General features: G+C 35.9%; 1 protein-coding gene across 6 annotated transcripts; it reads left to right on the forward strand.

Moving 5' to 3' along the window:
* On the forward strand, positions 1–18,693 carry Nep3 (Neprilysin 3). Of its 6 annotated transcripts, none has more exons than XM_066288417.1 (14): positions 1–140; positions 4,725–4,791; positions 7,376–7,545; positions 8,714–8,945; positions 9,442–9,612; positions 9,669–9,883; positions 9,938–10,105; positions 10,204–10,355; positions 12,255–12,421; positions 13,591–13,773; positions 13,826–13,987; positions 14,043–14,315; positions 14,415–14,602; positions 15,976–18,693. In XM_066288417.1, the coding sequence occupies exons 1-14, from the start codon at positions 129–131 to the stop codon at positions 16,150–16,152; spliced, it is 2,337 nt and encodes a 778-aa protein (XP_066144514.1). In that variant the 5' UTR covers positions 1–128; the 3' UTR covers positions 16,153–18,693. The 6 variants fall into 6 exon arrangements, with proteins under 6 accessions (XP_066144514.1, XP_066144513.1, XP_066144510.1 ...); XM_066288416.1 differs by lacking the exon at positions 1–140 and adding an exon at positions 213–897; XM_066288413.1 differs by lacking the exon at positions 1–140 and adding an exon at positions 906–1,053.
* The last annotated feature ends 1,678 nt before the right edge of the window (positions 18,694–20,371 follow it).

Here is a 20,371-nt window from a genome sequence, read left to right on the forward strand (position 1 = left end):
ATCGATCGCTCCACTCGAGCGCCGCGACGCCGCGGAAACTTCGTGGACGCAGGGCGTCGACACCATAACAAATTCGCGTTTCCACTTCCAATTTTCAGTCTGGTTTCGGTGTGTGCTGGTTTCGAGAAATGTCCGCCAAGGTGAGTAGCCATGTTTATGGACGCAATTATCGAATCAACTGTCCAAATTAAATCGAAATTAGTCCTGCAAACAGAGTTGGCAAATTGCGGGTCCTCTTGTGTCCGGAAATGGACGCTTACGTGCTTAGTTTGGCTGACTATTTGTGGGCTCCGATTCACGAGGAGCATATGTTTTTTGGATTATGATTGATCAGCTGATAAACTTTTTGAATTACACTCGTGTAAAAATCTCGGCGAGAAAAATGCTCTTGTTTGTGATAAAGTGGTGACGTGTGTGTTAGTGGCGTTTTAGGAAAAAATCAGTCCCGGTCAGGAATCGCTTCCCAAATAACACCCGCATCTTAAATTTGTTATTAAACTTGAGATCATGGCCTGAATAATTTTGTGATGTAGATAATTAGTTGTTTATTCATATGAGGTTGTTGTTAGTATTAAGACGCTAACAACCTCAGTTTAGTGCAATTTTCGTGCGAGCAACTTTTCGCAATTAATAAATTAGAGGGGAATGTTTAGTTGATCACGCTAACAACAATCCTTTGAGAGCAATATTTCAATAGTGTGTTGTTTGTGTGTCATTCCATTTCCCGCATATTTGTCATTACGATTAATTGATTAGTTAACACACACGCGAAAAGTGTCGTTTTGTTGCTTTATGGAAACTACGTGCTTTCCTAGTTTCCAGTGTGCCTGTTAAGATTGCACTGTGTGGTCCATCATGGCGATAATCAGTAGTATTTCACAAACAATCAATGAGAAGGTACTTATTGAAATGATTCCTCGTAGAAACTTTTTCCTTCAAAAAGTAAATAAACTTTTCTATATTCTGTATTTGCTTCCATACTACGTCGCTATCAAGAATGTCAGTGTTATTTTAAGTTGCTTTAATCGGAAGCCCCTGTATATAAGGACGTATGTGTGTAGGGTCAGTTTAAGTTTCAGCCTCAAGTTTAAAGATGAATGTGTATAAACTACTAAAAAAGTGTACGTAGATTTGTTGGACACTAATGAGTCGGGATTTCGATCATTAACGTCACAATCATTATTACACGTCTAGTAAGCATGTTCAAAAAAAAGGTTAGTTAACATTGAGGATTTTTGAGGCCTTGAAAATAATTTTATTAGCAAGCGCTTTTTTCTGCTTCAGATTGCATAAATAATCTAAAATAATTTACAATTTTCGTTGCCTGAGTCTGATCGAAGGAGAATTTCATAAACTAAATGATACCTATTTGCAACAGCTAACCTGAACTAACCTGAACTAACCGAGATTTTGTCCTGACGAAATTTTCGGCTGTTTTATACGATATCTTGGAAACATTTGGAGCAATTGCCTTAAAAAATAGCTCAAATAACTCGTCCCTATTCGCAGCATAATTCTAAACAAACGGATTTGCAAAATCTTTTTTATTTTCTGCGATATGGCGCGACATTAGTAGCTATTTTTTGCGATTTTGGACTTGCAATACAATAAACGTCTCTAAAAATGCTGTTTCAAGAATCCAAAATCTCAATAAAGGCATTCGGGATTAACACGGTATGTATATCACTAGATTGAGCTGCAAATCCGCCCGCCCCAAAAATTTCGAAATTTTTTGGGAAATTTCCAAAAGGAGAGGGGTACTTACTTGCTGTCAGTTGTTAAATTTTACACGCCGATATCTCGGGAATACGTGGGGCAATTGTTTTAGAAACAGCTCAAATTAATTCTAGCGATATGCTCTATCAGTCTACCCAAATTGATTTGCAAAATCTTTAATTTTCTAAGATACGATATGTGTCATTAAAAAAAATGCGTACGAGAAAAGCTCAAATTTTCTCATTGTTATCATCAAGTTTTATGAATCTTCTGATCAAAAACATTTTAATGAAACACGCCGCATACATAGTGGCAGCCACTCACTCCTATAAAGGATAATTTTAAAGTTTCAAAAATTCATTGGGAACGATGATTTTGACCCTGAGTTAAAGGTATTTTTATATCTGGCCCAAATCCAATTATAAGAAAAAATCCAATTAAGGGGCAAAACAATCCTTTTCATTCCCATATGTACACAGAGGGGTCTAAATTGTTTATGGTTTCATCACGTCAGAAATTGACTTGAATACAGATTGCTGTTTTGAAAGGAATATTACTGATGTTTTTACAGCTCTAATTGTAGGTACAAGAGTGTGTCATTTATCTATAGAGCATTTGTGGATGAAGAATACGAATAGTATTTTATACATTTTTAATATGTAGCGAGTTGAACTGCACGGCATTTTGTGTATTAATGGCTCTCACTCTTCTTTCACGTCGAGCGAGTTAGTCGGAATGGCCATTTAAAGTATACTGAGGACTGAATTTGCTGAAGAGAAAAGCAATAATACTTCACCTAGATGTTCTTTTCGCAGAAGGGCGATCATAGAAACATCACCAAATATCCACTAAAATTGGTCCTGTTTTTTTTTTAGTTAACGGAAGACCGCCATGTATTAGTACTCCCATGACGTAAATCTGGCGAATGAGATGTGTAAAAACAATGCTACATCCACCTTCTGTAGATCGTTATCCGAGCCTGAGATTGGGGGGATACCCGATTCGCTTCCCATGTCACCGTTGTTTCGATAATATGTCGATAGATGGTCGACTTATAATCGATTTACCACTTTTTCAAGTTTTATTTATTTATTTATTTACAGATTCATATTTTAAAGGGTTGGTGGTTAAAATTCTTTATAATGCTTGAATGAAAATGAAACGATTAAAAATAGGATTCTTTGTCGAGAACGAAAAAGAAACATGTTTTTCTCCCATTCTTCTCTTATCCTTCTCAACTTGTCGGGTGTCTGAAACGGAATAAACTGTTTTGAACAATTAAAAATAGTTGCTTTGTTTAAAACTTTCAATACAATTTTTAGCGAAATTTGGAAAGAAATTCGCATTAGAAGAGCATTGCGTACATATGAAGCATCGGACCTCTTTGTGACAACAGAATAATTATTCTACCATTTTTAACGGTTATTGAAATCCGTAGTGGAAGCAAGAAATTGCAAAAGACGTAAATTTTTTTCAATTGAATGGTTCAGAAAGAAACGTTCAGTTACGGATTACGACCAGATCGCTAGAGGCAACAGTGAATCTGGCGCCATGAACAACATTATGTTTAAATTCCATGAATAGTCACTCGATCCTTGTATTGACGTAATATGAAATGAATATCCGACAGCTGATATTCAACCAAATATCTCAAAAAATGTCGCGGCTGGAGGCAATATGCGGAAAAATAAATGATATATTGATACCATTTATATTGAAAACTGCCATATTTCGCATAAGGCAAATTTAACTATATTATGAACCGTTTGTGGAGTGAACATGTGGGTGTAGTTGGGCCCATTAGGTGGGGCACCCTGCATATTAATTGAATTATGTTGTCTAACCCATATTAATGTTTTCGCGTAAACACGTTTTGAACCCAATGACTGGATAATGCATATTATAATAATGTTAAAAGTATTTCCTGGTAACTGCGTGAAACTCCATCACTTCCTCCTCGCTTATCAATTCAGTTCTTTCCAGAAAAAAATCGATCTTCAATTCCTACGCCACTAGAGTACGTTATAAATAACAAGTTTCCAATTATTCCAATTAGAACTAACCGCATCCCATTAAACTGTTGATTGAATTAAGTTTTGTTTTGCGCATTCAAATTAATTAAAATGAACATGTTCCTGGCCAAACACAAGAACCGGGGCTCATAGAACGTTACAGCTGATGAATAGGCATTGTGTATACATTTTTGAATTAAAACTTCATTGACGCAAAACTGCGACTTAATGTCCGAGCATCTAATATCGGACAATAATATTTGACGTCACTGAAATCTAATAATTTGCCGTATGCAGTTGTAAATTTTACATACGCATGATTCGGAGAAGCCCCTCCATTTATTCTGTAAGGGCACCATTTAGGTAATTAGACGAAAAGTACATATCAAACATGTTGTGCCCCGCAGCTTTATTACGCAAAGTTTCAAATGTTTAAACAACGTTCATCAGATAAACGGTAAGAGAGATTAGCTACCGACATGTGCATGTCAGTTTTGTTTGGAGTGTTCCACATCTTGCCATAATTTCGTTTATTTTTAACCGTGAATGTTGGTGGTAATTTCTGACCTTTATAAGTGGAGAGGAGAAGAATTTGCACAGTCCAGTTTTAGTGGTGAACATGAGTTTGTTGAGCAGAATTCGATGGTTTGAGACTACCAAGTCTGTAAGCGTAAAAAAAAATTACATGTGTTATGTGTCGTTTTGTCCGTCAGGCCTTTGCTTAGAATTTCAACCGAAAACGCATCACGATGACGATTCTCGTCTCTTTTTTTACTTTATCCTGCGGTATTTTCAACCTCGTTATATTAATATTTAGATAAGGACCATTTTTGTTGTTCTCTACGGTTTATTGTTTTAGCGTGGCTGAAGGTTTGCTTTTACTTATCAACTGGCCATATTTCATGGCCCACATGCATATTTAACGTAAACAGACCGCCAGACGTCCTCAGAAATTCAAGTATTTTGCGAATTTATAGCGATGGTTGCTTGTTGCAGATGACCAGATATACAAATGCGGATTTCGGAGATGACGACAGCATCAACAGTGTCCAGTTAACTGAAGGTAGGCTGCAACTGTGATTCTTCCAGCTTGGACTTCTAACAATCCAAGGAACACAGATTGTTCCAAATTAGGAGCATCGTAACTTTCTCAATTATAAAGAATTTAAGCTATTTTTCGAGCTCATTAAAATAGTAAAGGTTGAACGAACACCCCGTGCATTTCCATACGAATTCACAGCAAACCACTTTCTGAATAAAGACGTTCTTATGATCCTAACACCCAAGTACACAGAGTTGTACAGGGTGAGTCGATGAAATCACAAAGTAACTATAAATCCTGTTTAAAATTTGCTCTTAAACTGAATATGTTATGTGATATGGCTATAAAAATGTGCGAATTTAAAAAATATTAGAGACCTACGGGGTCGCTTAAAAAGGTGCGGCTTTCAAAAGCAATATTTTTAAATGGTGCACCCTGTATTTGAGTAACCTATTGTATTCTAATCGTAATTTTAAACCCCTTTTATACATATAGTTGGATATGGCTATCTTTGATCGTTTAGGAAATATCGAGACGTTTTTCGAAAAATTGTTATTTTCAACTTAGGAGGTCTCCCACTTCGAGGTTTATTTTCTAAAAAATTATTTTTAAGATAATTTGTTATTATTGTGTGCACACGAAATTTTAGTTTTGACACGATTTTGTTAATTTCCTGACCTGTTTTTCCTTTACGTTTTAATTTGCCAATTATTTCGCGCATTTCAAATGGGGTTCCTAGTTTGGTTGTCAGTTTTTACACTTGTACTGTTTTAATTTAATAACAATTGGTTAATGAAGCAAGTAAAGCTCTTCACCTCCTCTATTGATCGTTAACCAATAGCATGTGCCGACAAAAGTGTAAAAACAATCGTGGATGAATCCCCTTTCTTTATAGATAGTCCGAATACATTTTTGTCCATAAAACGAACATTTTGTCATATTTTTCAGAGATTCGACCGTTAAAATCGATAGATTAATATAGCACGTTGCTATACAGTTGTTTTAGTGTTATTTAAAAACCAGGTCTTAGTTTTTTATAATATCCCATATTTCGGGTGGGGTATGTATATTTTGTTATACAACTGTGTGTCCTAAAACTGATATAACGCAAAAGCACATATCCATTTTTGATCTCCCCAGGCTTTGAACATAACAACGGCTAATACCGACGCTTCAAAACGTCAAATTAGTTAACTTCACATACAAAATTTGATATTAATTCCTTCATTAAGGCCCCTGCATATTGCAAATTAGACCGGCGACCGGACAGTTGGTCGGATTGGGGTGCATCATTTATTGGCCGATATAGAATCGGCGCACACACTTATGTACACCTTTAATGTAAATTAAGCCATCGACCAAACTGTCGGCAACCCTTTTGGTCAGCTATCAGTTGACCAATTGTTCTGCTCAGGTTCAGTCGACGCTTGTTATAACATCTCCAATCAGCCGCTTTTAGGAAAAAAAACCATAATTTTCTAAAATACCAAGTCAAAAACGCAATGTTCAATTATCATTTATTTATTTTTACCATTTTTATCCGCTTTAATTTACTAGATACTCGATCTTCACCAATAAAAAGTTGAACAGTGGTGAACGATTAATTTCCCATTATTATTTGTCACTTGTTTATGTATTTTATTAAAACAATATCGATAAGATTGCGCTTGGTTAAGCTTTTCAGCTGTATACGATCTCACATAAGGCAATAATACGTAATAGATTTATGCTCTATTCAATAGTTAGCAAGAATAATGCCAGTCTTTATTACTCTTGCAAGTGACGCGTTAATGAAATGTCTTCAGTGAAACCACACTGAAATAGTTTAAGAATTAATTCGTGTATAAACAACAGAACCACCTGCAACTGCCTTCGCATACAGGGTGTTCCAGAATGATATAGACGAACAATTATCTTTGTAGCTACAGAAAAATGGTTCAAATACGAAAGTTATGATATGAAGGCAGAAGTACAGGTTGAACACAATTTTAAGCATAAGGGATGAGTCAAAAAACTGTATCGATAGATATGCGGATTTGATTTGAAAAACGTAGTCATAAATATAAAAGTTATTCGGGTGTAACTCGGATCGTTCGGAAATACGGCTTAGAAATGGGCAAAAAGTGTCATTATGCCTCACACAAAGTGCCATAGCCCATTAGGTGGGGGCCACCCTGTGTGGCCTCAATGAACTAACCTTTATCTATATCTTTTTTATGAAAAATATTACAATGGGTAAATTTTTGCTATACGAAACTTGACAGTTTTCCATACACAGGGTGTTAAAATTTCAATTGTTTTTCCACTTTTGTGTATCGCTCTGGCAATTTGGAAATATCTAATTCAAGTTTAGCCAGGATATACATTTAGGTTTAGCCCACTATTGGACAGGTAGCTTTATGGATCAAGGGATTATCACAATATACCGATATTTATACTGATGGTACTTTACATGAGGTCCCTGAACACTTAATTTCAATGAGCAAGAATTAACACAATCCCTCTCTAATACTGTAACTGAATGGTTGCAATCCATGCTGTTTGGAAAAGCAGCTTCCCGCACTCCCATTTTAATGATACTTATTACATTTCTCGTTTTTTTCAGGAATAAGCACAAGTGCCACTCACATCCGATATCATCCAGGTGCCAAACTATGGGAAGTACGATCGACCTTAGAACGGATCCTTTTGTTCTTGTCCGGCTTTTTGTTTATGGTCGTAATAGTTTTATCCATTGTAGTCAACGTGGTTGAGCATCATCTGCATGAAGTCAAAGTAAGTTCTTTTCGGGGAATTCTAACACTGTCTATCCGAATGTGTGGATCAAAGAAATATGAGATATGTTTACCTAACATTACATGAGTTTGTGATGGCGCAATGTTTGCATAAATGCTTAGATAACATAACCAATATTTAAATTGAGGGTATTTAACAAGAATTAGCTTTATGAGATCATATGAATGAATTATGATATTAATTTTGGTAACATTGGAGAGTGTATGGAAATTCAGAAATAAAATTTTTCCTATGTTTATCGGTGCTAATGAGAAATTTACATTAATTAGAATTTAATTTCGTGTAATTGAGTAAATGTAAATGTATTATACAGGATGTAACGTATCATCGTGGAGATATTTCGGGGGCCAATAGTATTATGCAAAATAGTAGAAAATGCTAATCGACTCATGATCAACAAAAATGCTCCATTTTCAATATAGAGGGGGGCGAAGTCTCACATTTTTTTCATCTTTTACGTTTCTCTCGTGCATGGCTTGAGTTAAATTTTTGAAATTTCGGACACTTATTTTCTTTAAGACCCTTCATAATAAAATGTCACAATCGACGGTAGCTATATACAGGATGTTATGTTTTTTGACCCATGTACAATTTTACGCTTTGTATATTTTTTGGAATACCCTGTATGGATTCTAAATCAAAAATATCTATTGGTACCAATTAAGAATGTAAAGGAAGTAAGGGAAAAAATAATTATCCGCCTCAGTTATCAATTATCTGAAGCCATTTATAACACTTAATCAAATTTCTCAAAACAAATCCAAACGAAAACAAAATTATAAAAACAGTTTGAAAAGAAAAACGCAAAACGTGAAATTTTGCCACTGTATGTCAAATAAGGTGGGTTTTTGACCATGGGTCTATATCTCGTATATTACGAAATATACGAACATTTATTCATATGTAAATTAAGTAATATATAAAATGAGAAAGTTCTGATTTATCCTTTTTTATTTATTATTTTTTATGTGAAAATAAGTAGACACACTCAGATTCACTAGAATTTTTACTGACCCTTAAGGATAACTAAATCTGTTCTGATACTCTTCAAGCTTGATACATTTCTGAGGTCTCCTTATATACCAATAAACTGCTTATTTTAAATTGTGGTTTTTTTTTGTGTTTTTAATCGTTTTTCAATTTTTAGGAAAAGCAAGCCAAACTAACTACAGAGCAGCCCTGTTTGAATGCGTCCTGCATCATAACCGCTAGTCGCGTTTTGAGTGCCATGGATTTTTCCATAGATCCATGTGAGGACTTCTACGGCTATTCCTGTAATAAGTGGGTCAATGCAAATCCTGCCCCCGACGGGAAAAACAATTGGGGCACTTTTATGAAACTTGAGCATGAAAATTATTTGATTATCAAATCCGTATTAGGTAGGTACCTCTGTAGCCTTATCCTCGGAAGTAATATCTCGAAGGGATATCTTCTGTTTGTGTTTATCACCTTTAATTCTGGATATCTTAAAAAAATTGTGGGGAACTTTTCCTTCAAAAATACGCACATCAAGTCCATTTTCTTGACCGTAAATCTCTAAGTTTCGAGATTCTTGGAGTTCAAGCATAGTATTTGGCTTGATAAAGGATCTAAATCGATTGTAAAAATATGGCAACACAACGCTAAAAAAATTCAGATACTTATGATATGATGTAAGAGAACTCAGCATTCACATGAGCGCATTTAATTAACTTGGAAGAATTCCGTATCTCTTACTGTTTTCGAGAAACTTATTTTTAGATATGGATTTGCGACGCCTTGTAGATCAAGAATTCTTGTGAATTCACGCAGTAGGAAAATTATAGTTATTTAAAGTTGTTACTCCATAAACGTTTGTGTAATAAACTAATTAAATAATAAGTCTACTTGTCTTAGATCAACCCATCGATACCTTTAAGTCAAAGGCGGAAGAAAAGGCCAAAATGTATTACGAGTCTTGTTTAGACACTAATGAGACTGTAGATGCTTTAGGTGCCAAACCAATGCTGGATCTGATTGCCAAATTAGGAGGTTGGAACGTTACCACTGAGGGGTTCAACATTACAAGTAAATTTTAGGGTTTTTTTATCAAACTTTGGGGAATAATTAGATACTTTTCCTAGACTGGACCCTACAGAACACTTTACAAATCGTCCAAAATAGACTTAACGTGGGGGCGCTGTTTTCTTACGGGGTGGGCGAGGACGACAGGAATTCATCTAGGCATGTTTTGCAGCTGGATCAAAGCGGATTGGCCTTGCCAACCAGGGATAATTATATAAACAAAACTGCGGAACATAAAAAAATCTTGGCAGCATATTTAGATTATATGACCAAGGTACCTTGAGCGTTCTCCATTCACCAGCCGATATTCAGATTTGGCTACATTTAGATCGGAGTTCTACTTGGTGGTGGAAACTCGACTAAAAAGCAGATGGAAGACGTCATTGCCTTTGAAACTAGACTTGCCACTATCACCACACCTAGTGATCAAAGGAGGGACGAAGAGTCGCTCTATCACTTGATGACTGTAGCAGAACTGCAAGAGAGTGCCAACTTTGTAAGTTGTTTCATGACGAATGTGTGATCTATCTGAACTCTTTGTGTAAATGCTTTTTCTAATCTCATCCATTAGTGTTGGTAATAATCCTTTTGCAGATAGACTGGAGGACTTTCTTCGAAAACGCAATGAAGGTGGTGAAAAACAAAAAAGTGGATTCAAAGCAGCAACTTGTCGTGTACGCTCCTGAGTATCTAGTCAACCTGACCAAGCTCATCAACGAGTACAGGAATACCTCGGATGGGCAAATGTAAGTGCAGCCTAATACAAAAGCGGCTTTTAATCGAATTTTCAATGTGGAATGGTCATCAATTAAATGAGGTGAAACTGTTCTACAAGAGTATAGTCAAATGTGCGGTAAAACAAAAAAGTTACATTTACGAGTGCCAAAATGGTTGTCGTTAATCAGGCAGAGGTAGTTAACAAATGGGGAAAGTGCCTTTCCTCGTTAGGTAAATGTACTGTGTGGCATAGAAAAGAGAACACCCCGTAAAACTAGTTTGATTTAAATAATTTTGGTATGCATGTTTCTATATGGGAACATAAAAAAACGATTAAATTTTTAATCACATTTATCAATGTATTTACGAGCTATCAGGAATTAAAGTTTTTTTTTTTACTATAAAAATTGCAATAAAACATTAACATAACTGCAAAATATCATTTATTAATGTATAATGTGCTTAGAAAGCTCTTTTAGATTTATCAAATATGCCCGTAGAATGTAGCGAAATTTTCATCAATTGAGAGAGTTTTAGAGAGGTCGAATAGTGCGTCTATGAGAGGCTAATCGGTCATTTAGGGAAATCGCCATTAGATTGAACCGTATTATAAACATTATAGTAAAATGTGGTCAGGCATGGTTCCAAGAAGAACAAACGGGTAGAGGAAGAGGTTCTAGACAATCCCGAAGAATTACGGAATGCCAAGATCGACACCTTCGAATTGTGGCCCTAAGAAATGGATTCATCTCGTCGAGGATGCTGGCAGATCAGTGATTTGCTGGGTATGGAAAGCCTATTGGTATGCGAAGAATTTATCCCCTATAGCAAGTTTTTGACTGATTTCCTACCGTTCCCATCTTGTGTTACCCCTCACCTTAAATCACGGTCAAAATTGACTACAGTGGCGTAGAGAACGGATACATTGGAATCTAGAATGGGATAATATCGTATTTAGTGCCGAATCCAGATTCTGTTTGAGTGTGCATGATAGTCGGGCAAGAGTAAGAAGAAGACGGGATGAAAGATGGGATCCTCAGTTTACAATACAGAGGCATGTCCATCAAACTGTTGGGGTAATGGTTTGGGGTGCTATTGCATGTGGTAGCAAGTCACCTTTATTTTTCATTAGAGGCAGTATGACATCCCAACCATACATCCAAAAACTCTTGGAACCTCGTCTCGTGCCTTATCTGGAAATTCTTGTCAATCCAGTTTTCCAGCAAGTCAATGCACGATCACATGTGGTAGAGTGACGATTTGGACTTCTTTAAAAAAAATGCAATTAATTTGCTACTTTGGCCACTTCGGTCTCTAGACCTCTCACTGATTGAACATGTATGAGATATTGGTAGATGGAAAGTTGCATAATTTATCCCATCCCCAACAAACCCTAACGGCGCTATGTAATGCTGTCCAGTTAGCCTGGAATGAGATCTCCCAAGATGAGATCACCTTATTAGATTCATGCGTAGTTGTGTGCAGAAATGTATAAAACATCGCGGAGGATGGACAAATTATTAATTTTTTTTTTGGTTTTTGACAATTAAATTTGATCAATTTTTTAATAAAGTATTTGTTTTAGCATAAGGAACATGCATACCAAAAATTATTTAAATGAAATCATTTTTACGGGGTGTTCTCTTTTCTGTCAAGCACTATAATTTTTTAAATAAATGTTCATTACCGCACTAGTGCCGAATGACTTTTTACGCATGTTATTATATAGTACACAACTTGAAAGTAACACACATGCGCTTGTAAGAAAAAAATATCTTACCTAACACGTGTAGAAAGTGTTACCTCACTCGATTGCTGCAATCAGGGCGGAAAAGTATCACCTTCTGCACTTGTTAGATAAATAACTATTTCAATTATATACTTAGCGAAGGGCAATCAGTAAGTTGCTTATTCTTCGCCCATTTCAGAACACTAAGCAACTATTTGGTTTGGCAGACCGTGAAGGTTTTCGTTAGTTATCTGTCGAAACCCTTCAGAGATGCCTACAAAGGTTTGAGGGCCGCTTTGTCAGGACCCGATGGAGCAGAGGAACCGCAATGGCGGTACTGCATACAAGATACGAATACAGTTTTAGGTAAGCGATTGAGGGAACGATTGTTACTACCACTATACTGTTAAACTACGCTTTCTCGCGAAAGGCAACTAACCATTCCGACTATAATGTGTAATTCAGACAGCATTAAGTGTAATTCGGTGACTGAGAAATCATTTAATACCTGTTTTCTCAACAAACGCCTTGTATAGAGAATAGTTACGAGCTATTTAAGTACTATAGAACGTTTGCGCACTACCCGTAAACATAGAGAGTTAAGTATGGAATGGACTTTGGACGGATTTAATTTCATCCTCGTTTTCTCAGGTCCATTACCAGCGTTGCGTACTATCCTATAAATTTTACTCATATTGAGTTTGAATTAATGATTGCAAAAATTCACTATGGAAGGAGACCGAAGGAAAAAATTAGCTCTCAATTATACGCCCTTAACGGCGAAGCATCAGGCTGAGAATTTTCTGCGCCAATAGATTGTTTTGAATGCTCAGAAGACTACCAACTTGCCTAAACTTTGTGCTGCTAATGTGCGGCGGTTAATTATCTGGAAATGACGCTTGATCTAAAGCTTCAAATCATGGGAGCGTTGTGAAGATGGTCTATTTCGCCATGATTTATTCTCATATTGCCACAGCGTAGGGTGGACTTGATTTCAGCTTGCTGGCTTGTAAGGAGGTGCCATTGAACAGATTATTGGACGATAAAAAATGTCCAATATCTTATCACTTGACATTGGGACATCGGCATTAGACTTATTTAAGCTCAGGTGGACCGTCTCTTTTCAGGAAAGCTTTCTGTGCCATGGATCCATGCTTTAGATCACATTTTCCATTTCCACCTTTTAATGATTTCACACTTGCTTTTAAGACACTATTTATCAACTTGAAAAATAAATTAAACCACAATTTGCCAATTAATAGTCATCGAAAAACTTACTACTTACTTAACAATAGTCTCCTTTACGCGGGGAGCAGGGGCAAAATCATATGGCTGAAGATTCCTTAATTTCCTTGTACATATGGACTTATCCGAATGAGTTTCGCTTTTAAACAATCGGTGGTGCCGTTATGGAGAAATCTAGTTGTAGATTTAACTTCGTTTGTAACGTATTTATTATTACTTAGTTTACGTAAAAACGTGAAATTTTCTTCAAACAGTACATTATTCAATGTAAGTATCAAGGAAACTTTCAGGCTTTGCCCTTGGCGCAATTTTTGTCAGAGAGGTGTTTAATCCGCAATCCAAAGTGCAAGCAGAAATTATGATAAGCGAGGTCAGGAACGCATTTATAAAGAATTTTAATAATTTAAACTGGATGGACAGTCAAACCAGAGAACGGGCTATAGAGAAAGCAAAAGCGATTTCTGATATGATAGGTACATTCATTTCACTTTAAAAGTTTCACTTGTTTAATCAACTTTGTATTAGGCTATCCAGAATTTATTAAAGACACCAACCAACTGGATGAAAAATTTAAGGATTTGAACGTGAGCCCCAGTGCATATTTCGAGAACAATTTAAATATTGTTTATTACAACATTAAAAAGAACCTGGAGAAGATAAACGAGCCTGTAAATAAAACTACATGGAGTGAGAACTTAGTTCAATCCAACCAAAAATACATACTTAAAGACGTTGATTTTAGATATGGTCCCAGCCACTGCTAATGCCTATTACACCCCAACCAAGAACGAAATGGTGTTTCCTGCTGGGATTATCCAAAGTCCATTCTATAGTCCTTCCTATCCGAGCTCTCTCAACTACGGAGCGATGGGGGTTGTCATGGGACACGAGTTGACCCATGGTTTCGACGATCAAGGGCGACAATACGATAAAGAGGGCAACTTGAACCATTGGTGGAATAACGGGACGATAACCAAATTTAAGGAGAGGACCAAGTGTGTGGCTGAACAATACAGTAGGTTGACTTGAGTGAATTTGTTTTTGGTTATTTTGGAAAGTTTATCTGTCTTTTTGATATGAGCTTCTTATCAAGTTCAACCATATATTTTTTAAGGCAAGTACGAAATAGACGGTGCCAAAATTAACGGAAATCAGACATTAGGAGAGAACATAGCGGATAACGGAGGTCTAAAAGCTGCATATCACGCTTATTTGGAACTCATGAAGGACAAACCGGAACCGAAGCGTTTGCCTGGACTACCACTGAATCATAAGCAGCTCTTTTTCGTTGCTTTCGCTCAAGTAAGTTAAAGGGTCACGATAGCGGCAGAAAAGGGCACAAATTCCATTGAAAATTCGCACACTTAGCAGTTGTTCATATTGGCACCACTCAGGTGATCCTTTATCGCGTGATGTTCCCAAATTGGGCATCAGACCATCGAAGTTAGCGATATTGTCTTGTGACGTTTTTCACGAGGAATCGTTGTCCTGAAATCAATATTTTGATTTTTCTCATATGGTCTTCCATCAGAATCTTTTAAAAATCACTGTTATATGTGGAACACCCTAGATACCTCCCGATGAAGTTCAGATCGACGAACAAGTCATTTTCAGAATTTAAATCCACCGAATTATGAAATCATGTCATTCGGTAGATTACTGATTACGATAGCTGATAAAAATTTCAAAGTTCATGTTAGTTCCTAGAAAAATCCTGAATCGTTCTTCAACCGATGGAGACATACGGAAAAGCAAAAAATCGCCCCCAGAAAGGATTACCACATTGGACACCTTGGAGTTTAATTTCCAAAGGTCTCACCTCTTCGCAGAAAATACTATTAATTCTGTATCGATTTAGGACACTAGAAAGGGCTTCACCAGTTCCTTATTTTTGCTTTTCCCTGTATATCTAGCTTGGTCTCTACTGGTTTCTTGCTTATAGATAGGTTGTCATAGATCTCCTGTCTGCACTGCTTATGAAATACGAAATGAATGTTGATAAGAGCTGAGATGTGACCAAAATTTTGAAAAAGTCAATATTTTCGAAAAAACGTGTTTCTGTAAATCAGGTACGAAAATAGACTGAATGTGTCCCGAACTGCGTATGTTGCCATCACTTCTCCTATCATATACCATATTGGCCCATTCTGAGACTATCGGTTACCATCGATTTGAAAGTTTTTGCATAAAAAGTCGTAAGAAACAGATACATTTTTTTAGTATTGACATCGCCTGGAAAAATTGAAATATATATTAATCGGCCTTTGATGATCCGATTTAATGAATGATTGGTGAGAAATGGGACTAAAAACATATTTTTTCAAATTACGTATCGGTAAATTTAATATTGCTGTAAATATGTGCCTGGGGCTGAATACTTCGGCCCCGGAGAGTCCCATTTAATGCCGTTATTCGTGCCCCTTGAAAATATTTCTAACGTCTTTCAAGGTTTTCTTCAAGATTTTAAATTATCGGAAATGCAGAGCTGATGATAAAATTTCTTAAAATTCTTCACTAAGCTCATAGGAGTCCGAGGAAACGCCCTATAGGTACATTTGCACCGCTGTAAATTAGCTACAACATATGCAACGAACTTTAAAATTTTTTACCATTACCCGTTGTATCTAGATCCTCCTGAATATGCACCCTTCAAACTGTCGGTTTCTTCTTCTTAGGTTTGGTGTTCCTCTATAAGCAAAGAGGCAACCAACTTAGAAATTGAAAAAGATACGCATGCGCCTGCTCCGTTCCGTGTACGAGGCGCTGTTAGCAACCTGAAAGAGTTCAGTGAAGTCTTCCAGTGTCGACCAGGATCTAAAATGAATCCTACGATCAAGTGCGAAGTTTGGTAATGTGCCTCGTTTTCCAGTATTGAATGCTATGGAATTCGGAAAGAAAAGCAACCGCTGGTTCGGTTGGCCCATCTTTGTAGCATGTCAGAAAGCCGCTTCACTTTTCTCCCTATCCTGATGTTTTTCTAATTGAGTTCCGTGAGGATCAGCACGATGCAAATAGTTTCTTATGAGAGAGCTTGAATATATTCAAGATTTATTTTGAAAAAATTTTACTTCTAGGTTTTAGTTAATTGTATTAGTGTGTCGAAGCTTTAAGTAATTGTCACTTAAATGTGAGCGATTTTAGTTTGTGCCCAAGTCCTATTTACCTCAGTTTCCTTAAATAAAATCGCTTACTTATTTATTCTTTAACGAGTGCAAAGGTTCAGCGGGTTTATTGTGCGAAGAGGGGCGATTTCTCCTAATTTTTTTAAAGAGCAAAATCGACAACTTTTATTTGGGTACTTGTACGAGGGATCATACCCCCTAATGTGGTAACATTTTTAAAATTGAGAAAATAAAGTTTCAATATATAGCACAAGCACATTACTTAGACACCATAATAAAACATCAGCAATTGGCCTCATACTTTAATGAGACCAATTGCTCCTATTATGTTAAAGTAAATATGTTGGACTAGCAACCACAAAATCGATATAGAGGGTGTCCGGAAGACAAAGGTCAATTGAAATATACCTGTGGTTCTCAAAATTTTGCTATAGAACTAACTTTTAAGTAAACAAGGTCTGAGATCTCACAAATATTTTTTCGACAAAATGGTGATAAATAACATAATTGAAACTTTCCGGCTCTTGATTCTGCGTTAATTACGCCCTGTATATTCTCCCGTGTAAAACGCCATTTCATTCTTCGGCATGGAAATTAAATGGGTTTTCAATCTCCGAAAAAATGAACAAAATTTCGTTAGTGCTCACGGAGAAACTGTCTCTGGAAAAAAGCTAAAACGAAAGTTACTCCATTCAATTTGACACGTAGTTTTTTTGGCAATTTGTAGACAAAAATTAATGAGAATTTTCATTTTTACTGAATTTATTACAATAGAGAAACGCTTTTTTAAAATTAAATCTAAAAATAAGTGTTAACGGGGCAACATCACTCGTGATTCAGCTTTTTAGCTTCGATGTTATGATCCTCGTACGCATTGAATGAAAGATTTAAACTTTGACCAAAGTTCGCTTTAAGTTGTTTCATGGTTATTCAGATTTCTGCTATGGTAGATATGATGGGATTCTAAAGATATGGCAAAGCACAAAAACAGCTTCGACAGAGGAGAAATTGCCCCTCGCTTTAGTAACTAATTACTGGGTACAAAATAGATATAATTTTTTTTTTTTTTTAATATAACCTCCTGTAGATACATGTGAAGGCCTTAAGGGCTGAAAAGCGAAGGAAACTATTCAAAACACGGTTGGAAAATTTGTATACATTGTTAGAATACTTTGGCTTTTTTTACTTATCAAGGAAAGGCGTAATACTTTTGAGGTAAAAGTGATAAAGTTCCGATATGGATCTTGATGGCCTAGAAGCCTGACAAAATCGATAGAATCCCAAGCTTATTGGGAATTACGATTACCGACTGGATAATATTATTATTAATTGCAGTTTTTTCTGCTGAAATATTGCCATCTTCACCTGCTAAGAGCTCTCAACTAAATCACAGTCAGTCATAAATAAAATTCGCCTGCACTAATCTCCAATTCAATTTGAAATACCATTTACCCTGCTCTAAATAATAAACAGGCTCTGTACAAAATTCTATCTTAGATATAATAAAACGATCGTCCAATTACCATTTCGGAACGATATCCGTATACAAATAATTCATTTTTGTTTCGGCGTCTATTTACCTAACAAAGTAGTTCCCCCATGTATAATAAATTATTCATAAAGTCTGATATAAGTACATATAGACTACTGTAACAATTTGTAGATTATTATCAAAGGTTATATTTTATTTTTACATTTTTGTATGTTTCACATAAGGCTAGAACGGGTACAACGTAGGGTAGTTAGGACAAGCGTAGCTCTAGAGTTTTTAGAACAGTTATGTGTAGCATAGCTACCTTATCTATAGATAAAACTTAATGGAGATGTATTTTCCTGTTTTATTTTTTGGGCGGTTTAATTTGTTTTGAGCGAATATTTGTTGCTAATCTACGCAGTGGGGTTAATTCTGTGCATCACAGAATGTTAACTTAATAACCATTATTTATTAAATTGTCAAACTATAATTGTGTATAATAATATTTATTGTATAAAAATATTTTTTAAAAGCCGGTATGTTATAATAAGGAATTGCTATACCAAGATACAAGTTACAATATAAAGTAACTATCAACACGGTACTTGTAAGTATTAAGTATAGAGAATTTGAACAGAACTTCCGGGTTCATTTTAGTACCATGAATTTCATATCATACACATAATTTTGACAAGGTACCTACGACTAATTTGCTATAGACTCGAAGAATTTATGTATTGTAAGTTTCTGTAGATTTTTACTGTGATAATAAAGTACGTACCTATATAAATATTAAATAGCGAGTTTCATTGTTGTTAGTTTAGGACTCGTTCGAGCCCATGAGTAAACACAAACAATTATCGTGGTAGTAAAGTTGAATATTTGAAGCAAAAAGGGGAGTTTGTTTTTGCAGGACTCCTCAAGTTGTTGCCTTTATCAAATCCTTTGAGAAAGCGTTTTGAGATTTAAGATTTGCTCTTGGACTAAACCGTATAATTCTATAAACTTCAACTCTACAATTGTTCCTTTATAATCGTCCCCTGAAGACATTTTAATGGGTGTTCAAATAAAAGATGTCATACCTCTAAAACTATTTGAGGTAGAACTTTGGGAAATTTTTTCACGGAAGAGCTGCATTCGTGCGACAAATATGATATTTTTATATTCAAGCTGAGGCAATCCCCGCCGAATCACAACACTTATTTGCACTAGTGCAATTATCGCGATAATTTCCCTGCGCGTCCGAGCAATGTTTTGATTACTAAACTGAAAATATTTCATACTTGCATTCGTATTCGAGAGAGTAATTCATGAAATTCCCTTAAACACAGCTCATGAAAGTTTCTCTTGAACTAAGCTACATAAATCTAAAAATTCCCGCTGGCTCTACAATATGTTTTTTTTTTATAATCCTGAAGAAAAACTTGAGAAATACAGATCGTTGCTTAAGAACTCGTATGAGACCGTTTTGCAATGACCATGGTCCATTTTCTCATTAAACCAGTCTCCCTTTGTAAATCTGAATAAATTCCTGCAAATTTCTTAACTAGTTTTTTTGGAATTTTGGAAAAAAAATTTAAAATTCCGTTCTTATGTCAATGTCTTTTTGAGGAAATTTTTTACGTGTTTTATTATCCATTCCTTCCTGCAGAAACGAATTGTGGAAGTCTTAGGCCACATTACGCAAATTTTATTAAAAGAATGCTGTCTATGATTTTGCCATCTATTATCCCTATGGGTATCGGTACTGCCTGAAATGGTTTCGTAGAAGTTTCCATTTGTGGTTCATCCGGGGGGACTCTTTACAGGGAGTCCAAAAACATCGATATAAACGAGTACAGGAAGCTAGGGTAAAAAACAGAGCCGTTCCACTAAGTTATGCTATATACAGAAATCAGTCTTTTACACTGAAGTTTATTTGCAGTTCTCACGTATTTTGCATTTATCCGGTCGAAACTGCTCACAACCATGAGTTTTTAAATCACACAAATTATTCATATTCGATTTCCATTTAGCTTTGAATTACCCAATTAGCCGCTTAGTGGTTTCACAATATGGCGAAATTGGAAATGCGCGGAAAATTTAATTTGCAAAAATCTAAAAAACTGCCGGAGATATTATGATTTTTTTATGAACTAATGAAATCTTTTTGATGTACAAAGAGTTCAGAGAGTTGGAGTTCGGAAAAATAGCACTCTATTCGATGGCTCAAATAGAAGGAACAGGCCTCTCAGATTTAAATTGCGACAGTCGTTTCCTTCCCATCAAGAGTTTCTTTCGAAAGCCTCACCCGCATTAAGTCAAGCACTCAAAGTTTTGAAAGTGACTCAACTGATGAGTCCCATTTGCTGTCAACCAGATGAGAGGTATTTCGACTTTCGGGGACGTTTTCACACTTTTCAGCCTCTCTCCTAAACTGTCACAGTTCATCAATTATCATTACAATGGGAATACATTACCATCATCATGTTCAGC

Source organism: Euwallacea fornicatus, chromosome 12, assembly GCF_040115645.1.
Source record: "Euwallacea fornicatus isolate EFF26 chromosome 12, ASM4011564v1, whole genome shotgun sequence".
Classification (NCBI taxonomy): Eukaryota; Metazoa; Arthropoda; class Insecta; order Coleoptera; family Curculionidae; genus Euwallacea; species Euwallacea fornicatus.